At 44.0% G+C, this 13759-nt stretch overlaps 1 protein-coding gene across 2 annotated transcripts in view; it reads left to right on the top strand.

The window, feature by feature from the left end:
- The first annotated feature begins 7291 nt into the window (after window positions 1–7291).
- The window catches only part of LOC128305384 (P protein), a 49079-nt gene continuing 42611 nt past the window's right edge, over window positions 7292–13759 (top strand). The window contains exons 1-2 of one of the 2 annotated variants that reach the window (XM_053042790.1): window positions 7292–8114; window positions 8491–9496. In XM_053042790.1, the coding sequence (XP_052898750.1) occupies window positions 9396–9496 (101 nt within the window). In that variant the 5' untranslated portion in view covers window positions 7292–8114; window positions 8491–9395. Of the gene's footprint in view, window positions 8115–8487; window positions 9497–13759 lie in introns of both variants that reach the window. The other variant, XM_053042789.1, reaches the window with a different exon arrangement.

The raw sequence follows: 13759 nt of genomic DNA, 5'->3' as shown, positions 1-13759 counted from the left end.
AATAAATGAACGAATAAAAAAATGCTATTCGGTCATGTACAGCGCCCTCTTGCGTAAAAAAACGAACCTGTTTTTCTCACTTTTTTGGCCCGCTGTAATTAAAACACACTCGTCTCAATTTTTCTTTCTATCTTCTATCAAAACACCGCGTTGGGTTTGTTTTGTTTCTCCCCATTTTTCCAGTCACTCACTAATACATTCCAACGCTTGGGGTGGTTTTGGTTCTGAAGTTTTCATCATGCTCTCGAAGTGTGTGTGTGAGAGATAGTGAGAGAGCGTGAGCAAAAATTACGTTTCTCAGAGTTTTCCCCCGCCATAAGAAGTTTTCGGAAAAACCGCGTGTTATGGCGTGGCGATGTGCAGGAGAGTGCTTTGTTTTTTTAATTTTTGGATTTTCGCTCGGAGTAATTCGCCAAATGGGAGATACATAGACGGTCCTTTGCCCTGGGCTTGTAGCAACGGTTTTGGCCACAGGTCCTGGCAAGCCATTTGTGGCTGGATTCGTCAACAAGTGCCCTCAACCCACTGTTTGGAGGAAAACTAACGGAGCTACAGAGTGGGAGCGAAACTGGAAAAACTATTGAGAGCTACCGAGAATTTTCTCCCTTCTCGGTGTGTTGGTATTGCTTGACGTTCCATTTTCCACCCGCTGGCAAGTATATGGGTGTGCTTCGTCGATGGAATCGTGGCAGGACGGCTCTATTCAGTTCGGTACGTTCTCTTGGTCCAGATCGGCGTTGGTTCCACGGTGTGTGCTCCGGGGTACTCGAGTTGGTGATTTGTGAACCATTCTTCACCGTCATCCGCATCTTGGACGACCAGTCGAATCCGGGGGACGAGAAGATACCGACACCGTCTAACACCATTCGGACAACCCTAGTGGACACTGTCACTCGCCGAAAGAGCATACGCGCTAAGTGCACGTTAGTAAAAGTTTGCTGATTGCTTCAGCGAATGAAGCTCTGAGTATTCCAGCGTATCAAGCAGGAAAAACCGAAAGCAGTGTTCTTTGTTGATGTGCGTCCCGTGTGGTGTGTAAAAGTGTCAATTTCGTGGAGTTTCCGTCGTGGTCGTCCGGTTACGCGTTCCTGCTAAGGTTTCCCGAGCCGTAGGCGTGATTTGATTAGTGCTGAATTGTGTATGCGACCCCATTACAATCAAGTAGGCGGTGAATCACCGTTTTTTTTTTCGTTTTTTCGGTGGAGATAGGAACCTGGTTTTGGAGGCTGGAAAACTTGGAAAATCGGAAGCTTCCTACGGTATGATGTTGTTGGTCGGTGAACCCTCGGTTGCGATGCTCAACGTTACGCTAACGAGAGACAAATTTGTGTAATTTCACCTCCACCAGTGCGTTCTGCGCCCGAGTGTATGCTCTGTGTGTTTGGGCAAATGTTTTGGAAGCCGCTCCCGTTGGGATGTTGGGAGTTTTCCCCGTTTGATGTTTGATTGATGGTGATTTGGTCGACAAATGAACAACGTCGGAAAGTGAAAAAACGACGACCACACTGTGCATAAAAGTATTAAGAAAAACTTCCTACATTTCCGGGGACGGAAAATGTGTGGTAGTCCTGCAATGGTCCAGAACATTTGCTGCCAGCAACCGACTGTGCCCGGCGCTAGCGTCGGTGCCGGCGAGGACGACGAAGGAGAAGGATGTTGCAACATCTGAGATAGATTGTTGACGGCACAGACCCCCGGGAACAAATACCTATCCATCCCCGAATCCTATCCGAACGCAACGATTGTGGAACGTTTTCCCCGGAAGTTGCTGCTAGTGCGCTGGAAAACCCCAGACGGGAGACTACAATTTACCTATTCCGCTCCACTTGGGGAGCATCTACGCAGTTCTATCTACTTCCCACTGTGTACGCGTAAGTCTGAGCACTTCACGGTGTGTGTCTGTGTGTGAAACTGTACACGTGTTCCCAGGTCTCCCCGGGCGAAACACACGCTGGCGGAAGTTCGAGTAGCTGGAGTGCATTGAACGTATGCAGTTAAATATTTACCAAACGCTTGTCCGGGTAAGTAATTCGATACACGCCACCTGAGGTCCCGCCTAGCCCGACGACCGGTTTCGTGGAACCGTTGGAAGGGAACTATATTTAGGCTGGGCCACGTTATCACCAGAATAAACAGAGAAAATAGGGATGCTCTTAGATAACGATTAGTATGGAAAACGGGAAATGAGTTGGTAGGGCATAGCATACATGCTGAGCCACTTTACGACCATCGGGACAGTGGTCTGGGAAAACAATTACCAGAATAGGACGTTGTTTTACTTTTGCCTTATATTCGTGGACCGTGGACGCGATAGCAGCGCATATTAGCCTCATAACGTCATATGAGAAAAGTTCAAGGTTAAAGGTACTATTTTCAGAATGAAACAATAGCAAAACTCCACCAACCTTCACGAGTACTCCACAAAAGATCGTGACGGTCTTGAGCACACAAAAGAATATTTCAAATAAACATTATTTCATAATTTTTCGAATAGAAAAAATGCAACCATTGCTCTAATGCCCTTTACGCATGACTTATAAACCTCAAGACTCTCCAATACATCTTTCAAACTACACTTATATGTACCACGCGTCCAGATATAAGGTTTCATTCCTCGTGGTACAATGAAGCTCGTGGTACGTTCGATTCGTCCAACGCTGAAAAGCAGGACACCAGGTATTTCCCCATGTTTTGCGTCTGATTCCCTTCGATGAGGCGTGGAAATGGCCGTGAAAACGTACTACCCAGCAGTAAGCGGCCAGGAGGTGGACGGTGAACGGCCCCAGCAAGAAGGGGTTAAAGCCATTGACGTTCGACGTTTTGACAGGGTCCGCATGTTGACGTTATCAGGCACCCTTCCAGACCCGGGTGTCGGGGTAAGTCGGTGCCGAGTCGATAGTGCGACGATGGCGGTGATTTGAATCCTCCTATTGTTCTTACCATAATCAGTGGGCAAAACTTTACCTTTGGCTGTACGGTGGCAGTGGCAAAACCCCGGGGAAGAGTTTTTCAAGTGCAAATGGGTGCTATAAATAAGTTGCGCTAGAGGTTAACAGGAGCCGGTACTGGGCTTGTGTTGACGCCCCTTGTTCATACGTCGTTCGCTGTCGATAAAACGCTAGGCGCGGGTTCGAACTTGAATCGAAGGACTAAACACATCGGTAGACTAGGGCTCGCAAACGATACTGCTGGCATAACGAGGTTGATGTAGACGATAAAGGCCAAAATGTTTGGGGCTCGCTGGAAGTTGTTGAACAAGTTGGGAACGAATGTTTGCCAAACGGAATCAATAATGCGTTCGGTGCTTCAGGATGTTCTGGATAGAGTTCCAGCATCGATAGGGATTATGTTCCATGACAGGTTTCCTTTTAAAGGTATTATGAATAAAGTAGGAAAATTTATAAGTTTTATATCACTTTTTTACAAGATACCACCAACAAATTGTACTCAAAATTCCGATGAACAGAGCGATCAGCTGGAAAATCAACTGGTTGTGAAAAGCTCGCTATGTACAACACAATTCTAGTGAAAGCAGCTCGTGTGTAAACGAAAAACTGTTTGCTTTTCTTTTTCCCAAAATAAATAAACCTTCCCGTGGGCTGTGCAAACCTTCCGACAGGAAGTTAAGAGCGCTTGAAAAATAAAACTGTTATGTATCATGGATGGAAGAGTTCCAGTGGAAAATTTCACCCACAGTTTCGACAAGCCTAAAAGCTACGGTTCCGCTTGATACTTAGTACCTAATCGCAGGAAAATATTATCACCAACGAACTGTTCCTACATTCAATTCTGAAACAAGAGAAGTATCACATTGAAACTGCGATACTTAAACATTGCAGATGAATAAATTCATCCACCAAGACTCATCACAAAGTTATACTTAGAAAGTACGAGAGGTCCTTTTCCGTGGAATCACGCTCTCGAAATGGAAGACGGTGCGAGAAAAGAAAAACACCAACCACCACAAAGTCACTCGATACTACCCGTCTTCCCATCGTTGATTGTTCAATGAATAATTCAGTAAAAACGCCCTGGTACAGTGCCTTTTGCGCAAAAACAAATCGTCCGTGTGAAATGCGACCTTCTTCGCTAATGGTTTTACTTACTGTAAACCCACTTCTGTGTGTCGCGGAAGATACGGCCGACTTAAAGTAATTGCGAATGAAATCAGCGTCGGGACGTCGCACACAGTTTAAGGAAGGGAATGATAACAAACGAGACGTGTGGATCTATTTTTAAGCGGATGCATCACATTGATTGATAGGAGAAAGAGCAGCATCAGACGCATGCAGTAGTTCATGTTTTTTTATAATAGGGAAAAAGCTTGACTTTGACACAAACATAACCTCCAGTTCCAGATGGTGACAGGTAGCAAGTTGTATTTATAAACCCTCACATAGACACAGCAAATGTGCAGGGAAAATATAGCTCATAAATAAAAGATCTGCTCTGCTCATCATGCTACACATACTCGGTATGTCCTTAGGCATCTTACCTTCAAATCACTGCCGTTTACTTCTCCTGCACGCTTGCTGCTTTGATGCATTCAATTTCCCACCGGATGTCGATGCTCACAGCCTTCGCAACACAACACGGTACAAGCGACCGGAATTCAAAGGACAACTGTGGGCGATATTCTTGGTGAGACACAGGCACGAATAATATTTGAGCGAAGTGAATGCCACGGTGCATATGGTCGCCCATATGGTGCTCCGCTTCAAGGGCGGATAGAAATCCTTTTCAGAAATCATTCTGAAAAGGAAGAAATCCTACTACTTGTGCGCATCATCAACTCTCCCCGCGCTTGGAATGCATGTTGGCATGGTTCGGCTTCGTTCCAGCTGACAGGATTGATGTCAGGACGTGGAATCTGTGTCACTTGCACCGGAACAGTCACCTGGAATGGAAATCAGAACCGAGGAAATGGAACCAGGCTAGGTGTGCATGGTACGGAGCATGTTTTGTTCGGGAAAAATCGCTCAACTTATGCTTACTTTTTGCAAGGGTCGGAATGATTCCGGACAATAGGATCCCACATCCGGCGGACACTTCGGTGACAATGGTTACCGGTAGGTAAGGAAGAGAATCTTTGTTGAGCGAAAACAAGCAGCGAAAGAACTGTGCATTATGTGCACCTGATTGTCTGCACGGTGGCGCTGTGTAACATATCAATTTACCGTGCTATTTATAGAGTCGTACATGTTACACAAATCGTGGTTGAGAAGGTTCAAGAACTTTGGTACCATGCCCATAACTTCTTGCTGTTCGGATGGAGAATCGACATAGTTGCTAGATGGGACGCAACTGGAAGATGAGAACTTTCCACGAGCAAAAAAGGCGAGCACATATGCGAGAATTGAAGGGACAAAAGTTTGTTCGGACGGGGACGGGCAAGTTTATCCTTCATGGCCGAAGTTCGAGGTCCTTGATTATCCTTTGTCATTCGAATGTTTGTTGACGTAAGCTGGCGTGTAAAATGGTTCTTTGTGGGATGATACGGATTTGATGGATTAGAAAAGCTTGTTGCTAACTTTCCTACATCGAGATCTTACTGAGAAGTCGCTCCCGGATCACCGTTTCTCCTGCCTGCCTTCCCCGAACGTGATTTGATTTAATAGATTTCTTTTTAAACTACCTAATTAGGATTGCAAATGATGTTTATTCATCGGTTGGATTTGTAATGATGGTAAGGAAAATCGAGTCATTAGCAGGAGCTGCGCTAATGCACGGAAGGTTGTGCTAGCAGGGTTTGGAATCGATCGTTCCAAATATAGCTCGATCGATGGATGAGAAAGGTCGTGTACTTATGATCCGGTGGTTGGTGGTGTGGAATGGATTACTCGAATTAAGCGAATAAATTTACCGCAAGCACCTTCGGTGTTATGAATGTTATAAACAATTCGGATCAGTATTAACCACCACCTTCTCACAAGGTCTCACTGTGGAGGCTTGGACTGGATGTGTACCGGAATTGGGGAGAGTTCAACTCGAAATGTTAACCAGCTGGTCACTATTCTGGCTGGCTGTAATGGAGAATAGTACCGCCGGAGTGCGTCATCACAACTATAGTGGTCTAGTGTTAGATAAACTTACCAGACAGTTTGTAACACGCTGTACGCTCTAGTCTTGTCATCGGTGTGATGTATTTTGATGAGCAGTTGTCTGAGAAACGAGATCACGAATGTTTGAGAATACCAGATGTGAAGACTGTCTAATTTTACTCTAGAGTTGAATCTTCTCTCGGTTGGATTCCGTCCAGACAGTGCGAGTATTGGCCAGTCTTCTACCGTAGCGAAGATCGTGACCCAGTGTCATAGGTTTATCCTATTACTTACACTTACGAATACGTCCTAGCTACCGCGCCCGCACGATCGTGGCCCGGTATAATATTTTGTAGATTTATGACACGTTATGACGCGGATTGCGCTCTTGTGTGGCTGCTATTCTCGGTTTACGATGACGAATAATGTGAGATGATGGCTATGAATAGGTTGTTTCGTGAGTTTGGTCAGTTAGAGCACAGAGTTTGTTGAAATACCACACAATCAGGTTAAATCTGGGCTATTTTAAACCCATGAAAAACGATTACGGAGCAATAATTTATTTACACAACAAAATATCGGGTTAAGTAAACTTTAAAATTAAAGCAATAAAATTTATTATTTTTAACTATTTAGCACAATTTTAACAGTTTTGTTATGATTTTGTGTCACGAAATAGATATAAATTATACAGATTAGGCTTAGGTTGCTACTTAAAGTCTTACGTACAACACGTTCACACGAGAGAAAGGGAAAATTATAATCAGAGTTTCGTGATTTATTTTCGTTCGTTCTGTTCTGCTTTATTGTCTACGGTTAGCACCGGATGCTTTCAGGGTCAGTTGCCGCCCAGCGTCGTCATGGCTTATCGCTTGTCATCCGAGCGCCGAAATTGGGTTCTATAAATTGTGTGCCTCGTTTACTCCTATGCGTTACGCTCTAGAAAGGCTTGCCGGTTCGTACCTGATTTCGTTTTTGCTTCCTAGGAATATTTCTCGCTGAGACGATAAGGACTAGAATTGGCTGCTGTGTGTTGGTCCAGCATAGGAAAAATATTTGTTCTGTTTTAAATCGTGCCCACATAAGTAGAAGATAATTACTAATCGTTGAACATTTCTTTTTCTACCTCTATTTTTTTGGTTTCCAGCATCTGCGAGACAAGCGAGAGAAAGATCATCTGTACACACGCACACCGAAAACGAAGGAGCAGCGTTCGATTAAAGCCGCGACACGACGAGAGGTTATGAACCGATGATCACGCAACGATCGTGCCCAATATCACTCCAATCTCGGCAATCGGGACGCTACCAACACATCGCTAACGATCGGTGAAAAATAGCTTCTTCTGTGATTGCTTCTCGTGTAATTAGTTTTCCGTCGAACAGTGCACCGGGTGGATCGGTTATTTTTCCCCAAGCGAAGTGTCGTGCGGTTTTATGCGTCTACCACATCATGGTACGTTAAGTTAATTAATTTGTGTACATAAAAATGAATCTTGTGCAGTTCATTTATTAAAAGTGTGCAGAGTGTGATGCTGGGAAAAGGTAACAAAATCGCCATATTGCGATTGGAGTACAGGTAAAAGCACATGGCCAGAAGGAAAGCTAGCTCCAGCTTCGAGAATTATATCGTCCGTCGTGTTTCCGTGTTTATTGTGCCCGTGGCAAGTATTCCCGCTCCACTGTGATCGTGTGTTTAATGTGTGGACCTAAACGTGCGATCCAACAATTCGGCATCTGCTACGAAGTGCGTGAGCTTCATTTTGTTTCTCCATTGCATGTGACGTATTGGTTCAGTACCGGTAGCTAGTGTACGCGTTTATGCTACCCGGATCGAGTGGTTGAATTTTTATTGATCGAGCTTTAGCAAAGTGAATCGCGTGTGGCATGTAAGCGCTACATGCGGTTATCCACGGTCCCATATCCTCAAGTGCATTAGTGTTCGTGTAAGGTTCCTCAGCTTCCCTTGGCACGGTGGGCAATACAAACAAAATCAGTTCCAGTAGTGGACAAAATGATCAACGACAGGAGAACGACGCCCATAGAGCAATGACGGCTGAAAATGTACTGCAAAGTAAGTTCTTTTGCACAGGTTTGATCAGGACTGCTGGGAATGAGATTACTCTTTGTGTGATGGTGAATGAGAAAGTTCGATTTTTGCCAATAATTTTGTATTTTTGATAAACTCCATCCCTTCGCGTGACGTCCGAAGAAGTCGGGTAGTACAGTGGGGTAGTCGCTCATGTATGAGTAGATTAAGCTTATAAATAGAAGCGGATGTTGATAATAGTTTAAAGTTACTTGCTTTAAGACAAATTAAGATTTTTTAGTACCGTAGATCTGCTAATAGTACCAATAGTGAAGAAGTATCTCATTACATAATTAAATTCACGCGCTTGCCTGAATCAAAACCATTAAAATAGTTCTTCAAACTCTTTCTTTTACAGCAGTACCTCATCATCATCATTAGTACCACTATCATACCGGACGCGTAGAAACCGGTAGTTGCCAACACTTCTTATGCCAAGAGCAGCTCGCATAACCAATAATTGGCAAGCATAAAACGTATATTTATTGCCTCATCATCATCATTCACACGTTTTGCGTTAGATTGCAAATAGTAAAGTAACGAGAGAGAGAGAAAAAAAAAACCCCCAAACCCAGTGCACTAGCCCCCAATTTCCCACAGCCGCTCATCTCACCGTCGTGTGCATCGGTCGACGGAATTCATCGTAGTCGTGGCAATCGTAGTAGCCAATACATAGTCGTCATACACCGCTTGCACCTGCACAAGACTGTCCACCCAGTTGCCCCAGTTAGAACTGAGTCGTCCAATCAAACAAAAAAACGCAAAACAACACAACAAACCAATCCACGATTGCCTTCAACACCAAAGATAAGAGAAAGAAAGCGCTGGACGTGAGTGATCCATATTGGATCGGTGGTCCATGAAGCATTTTGGATGAATTATTGAAATAAGCAGGGTGATATAGATATACACCTCTTCCGTGAGCCCATGTTTATGTTGGATTACGCGCTGAAAGGCTAGACATTCGTCAGAATTCCATTAGAGGGAATTTGGAGCTACATACGTAAACCGTTCTGACCGGTCTGGCTACGCACTGAATTAGCTCTGGGAATAGTAACCACGGTTGTAAGAGAATCCCAAATCTTCCCCAATCGCACGTTTTAAGCCCCCTCCACTCACTCTGTACGTGGGGAACTGGTAAAGTGTTCCCACGGACTGACATTTCACCGCGAGGAGATTCGAATATCGGAAATTGGCAAACGGTACGCAATAAGCGCAGGGCGAACGGACACGTTGGCGGACAGAGGCAAAAAGAAGGGCCCGGAAATGCCGAAAAATCTGCGACCACCTACGTCAACCAGTGCTTACGGGCGCATTGGGCTGGTGCCGGAATCGGACGATTCGCTCCACAGCCAGGAAGTGGAACCGTGAGTTGAATTTGACCTTTCTATTTAAGTCCCTGGTCCCCGAGTCGTGATGATGTTTAGTGTTTGTCCGATGTTGTATTTTGTATCTCGTTCTGTATGTTTAACCAGTCCCTCCAGTCTGCCCTAACATAAATAGATTCCATGATTTAGTGTGTTTTGTGTAGTGTCAATGTGTGTAAGAAATTGTAAGAATTTGTGCTCACACTCTAACGCTGATTAATTAACAATAGTAAACACCGATCGATGCATTAAAATGTCTCAAAAATAGAATAGTAAAGAAGCTCTAGAAACGTTGGGGAGGGGGAATAGACGAAACATTCCAACAGCAGAATGTCACATAAATTTTGCACCGACACCGCCTTCAGCGTGTTGGCGCACAGCACATGGAGACGCCCGGTTTTAGGCGAAGGATCGTGCGTTGAAGATCTCGCGTGCTTCACGCGCTAATTGATTTTTATCTCGATGGTCCACATCCATCACCTGATCAACACAACAAAACCGACCGCCTGCTCGTTCTTTGATCGACCGCAAGTCGTCGTCAGATGTCGTGGGTATGATGGATCTGTAAAATGGAAGCCGGCCCGTGTGCCGATGTGCCGGACGGTTACTACAGTTGGTTCTCGTTGATCGTTGATTGGCGGTAAACGATGGTCATTTGAGAGTCTGGAGCGTTGCGGAACCGGACCTGGACACGAGCAGCAATCTTGGGATACGTCGTCGTCGTCATCATCATTCCGCTCGTGTTTCTCTGTGGCCACGCGTGAATGATTATGATGATTAATTGATTTTCGCGCTTGTTGACTGCACGAATGCACTCGAGCGATTTGAAGATCGGATGAGTGGTGGAAGAAAGGTTCTTTAACACAGTGAGGTCAAGAGGTTAGCGAAGGGTAACGCTCACATGATGAAACATTGTACTCGTTAGTTTTGTCTTCCGTAGAAGCGCTGAACCATTCACACGGAATAGTGATGAATCATCTGGTCGAGGTTTTTTTTGGGATTGCTAAGGTTAAAGGCAACAATGTAGCGAAAATGTAGGATACTTATTCATTTGCTTCGTGCATAAGACGTTGCGATAATTTTGTGTCTTGCATTTTATTCTGCCTATTGTTTGTGATTTAAATTGTTCAGATACAGAAAGCAGGACGATTTTATCTCACGAAGTTCTTGTATTAATAATATTTATATCACGTATGGAACGTTCAAATTTCCTTCCTGGAAATTCCATCATCAATTGGATGATTTTTGGGACAAAACTCTTCAATTGCCTACCGTATTGAGAATTGACGATATCTTGTATGATTTGTTTAATTTAAATTGTGCTTTTTTACTTATATATGTTTGGCCACATATGAGTTTTCTGTCTTCGCTTTCCTTGCCTATGTTAATCATATCTATGGGTAATTTACAAAAGGTTTGAAATCGATTCAAAATTGTAACAAAGATTTGATGTGTTGAGATTTGAATAGCATGCCTATATTTTCTTCTTTATTTAAGATGTTTAATTTATTTATTTATAAGCTTACACGGTGCCATCCACCCAGTACAGTTTGAAACAGCGAAACCCGTTCGAGTGACGCAGTTTCATCGGGTGCCTTTAATTTCACAACATCCATGACCTCTTCCCTTACGGGCAACAGGCACTAATTAAAGCATATTAAGAGACGCGCAACTTGCCATTCGACGAAAACTGTCGTAGTAAGTTTCATAAACAAACACAGCCCCAAACCACCACCACCGCCGCGCGGCACGAAACGGGAGCACGTAAATTGAACTGGATTAGGAAATCGGTCCAGACATAGCGACGTCCAAAACAGCGCATGGAAATGGAAAGTTCAATGACGATTTAACCTTTGCTGGAGAGACCCGGCCACTAGAATGGTGGACGTCAATCGACTCATAAAAGGTGCTGGTGGGCTGTAAATTATTACCGTGCCGTTTGTTTGGAAAATTGGATCCATTCGTGAAGTCGTGGAAGGTGAGCTAATTGCGAAACTCCAACGTCCCTTCATGGTCTGATTTCAGCGTTATCACGCCGCAGTAGCTATTATTCCGAAAGGTCACCGTGAAACAGTACCGAAACCTTATCTTCATTTACGTAGATGAGTCTTTTTTTCACTCGATTTTTGGAAAATTCGCTGCAGTAAGCAAAATTTAGACAACGAACTTAAAAGCAAACAGCTTTCTATTATCCCAGCGTTCGAGTATGACAACACCGCACAGATTGGAGCGGAAGCGTCGAGAAAAACAAATCCATTCCACCTACCCACGAAAGCGGAGGTGATTGAACTGAAGAGCAAATGTCGTAGCAACGATTTTCCCGATTTTCGTGCCACTTCCGAAAGGTTGCTGACATTGTCCCTTTTGGAAGAGTCTGCTATGCTAACGGATAGCGAATGTTGTCATTCGCTTTCGGGATTCATTTCCCTCGCAAGCAATACTTCTTGCTACTTTGGCTATGATGCCAGTGTGCTGGTTGAATGGCGGAAGAAAATGACTTTCGTCCTTTTTGAGCACACTTGAGGTTTAGCGTTTTATTTTCCTCCAGGTGAGCTATTCAGATGTTTCCGTCTGAGGTGAAGCGAAGTATCGTTTTTAGCGTAGAAAATGAAAGAAACCCATCAAACGCATTGTGCGACGAACAAAAAAGGAACACCAAAGAAAGATCTCACGCTGGCAAGCGAATCGAGACGGAAACAAATGTTTAGTCATTCGGAAGAGTATTCAATTGGCTGGAGTTTGACGATAGTCAGCGAATCGAAGTCGAAACAGTTCTAATGATTTTATTATCGATCGCGAAAGCGCGTGTTCTATTGCTTTTTGGGCAAAACAAAAAAGCATGAAAGCAATCACAAAAGTTTCCACGGCTTGTTTGCTCCCGAAGTTTGGAGAGCGGGAAAGCATACAAAAAATCATTACATGATCTTTCCATCAGACTTTTGGAGGAAAGCCAACGGAGAAGAAGTAACTTCTGAGAATTAACAACAAACGGTCACATTGACTGTCCTTGGTCGGGACGCCAGACGTCGTCGATGTCGTGACCTTGACATTTAGAGTTGAAACGCGTGCCGCAGATTAACATTTACACCAATTTGCAGCATCCCGAAATCGGGCTCGGAAGCCGTCATAATTTCACTTCCATGCTCATAATTCCTTTCCCGTGTAAATGAAATCTTCATGTCGTGCGACATAGTACACGCTTCCCAGCCAAGTTTGATACGGGGAATTGTTTTTCAAATAAGCAATTAATTTAATTTTAAGTGCACTCACTTTAGGGAGAATAAAAAGAAGTTTTAAATAAAAAGAGAACTTCAATCACGTTGTCGAAAGGAAGGAAAAACTTTAACAGGATTAAGAAAAAAGTCTGCCATGGAAAGAAATCTTTCCTGCTACATTTCGTAATGTTTAAGCCGAGTTTAAGGCCAATTTAAGGCATTATTAAGTTACTAAATTATTCTTAATTACTTTCGACGCCGAATATCATCTTTTTAAAACAGACATTATAACTATAATTGCTTTCATTAATGGTGGAATACTGCGTGCAACCGTTTGCTACTTGCAGTGTGAAGTGTACCGCCGAACACATGATTTAATTATCTTTGGGATCTGTCTGGCGTTTAAAAGGACTCATTAAAAGTTACTGTTTCTTTGACGACCGTTTCCAAAGCATTCAGCGAACAGCTGGAGATACAATTTATGTAACTTTTTTGTTTACCATTGGCTTGGCACACTTTGATCCTTTCGCAGCAAGTGCGACGGCGTTTCTGACATTCACTGTGAAGGTCAATTTTTTCTCGAGGCTACCATTGCCCAAAGGACAACCTTCAAGCGCAATAAGTGCACAGCAGTGTTGGTTGGGCTGCAGTTTGTTTTTGTTTATGAAAGACCTGTGTACGGTGTACGGTGAAAGGAAAAACACATTCAATAAATACTAACCGACGTGGAAAAAAGTGTTCTGTGGCGCTTCTGTCTCTTTTAGAGTTCGTGGTTCGGGGTGGAAAGGGGGGAAAAAATGGCAGGAGAGGTAAAGGACCATATATTATAACCTGACCTGGTGACACTTTGTATGATGCACTTTTTTCCCTGGACGGACGCGCGAATGCGCTCCTGGAAACTGCAAGCGCATGCGTTGCTAAGCCGCATTCGAGGTGTAAGACTTTTCCTGCCGTGTTGTGTGTGTGTGTGTGCCATGGCGTGGCTGCGGCACTGTAATCCTTTCCCTTTGGGGCGTATCCTTCCGTTCGGGGCCCCGTTGGAACATAG

Source organism: Anopheles moucheti, chromosome 3 (genome assembly GCF_943734755.1).
Source record: "Anopheles moucheti chromosome 3, idAnoMoucSN_F20_07, whole genome shotgun sequence".
Taxonomy (NCBI): Eukaryota; Metazoa; Arthropoda; class Insecta; order Diptera; family Culicidae; genus Anopheles; species Anopheles moucheti.
The sequence above is the reverse complement of the archived record's forward strand: the minus strand, read 5'-3'. Positions and strand labels throughout refer to the sequence as shown.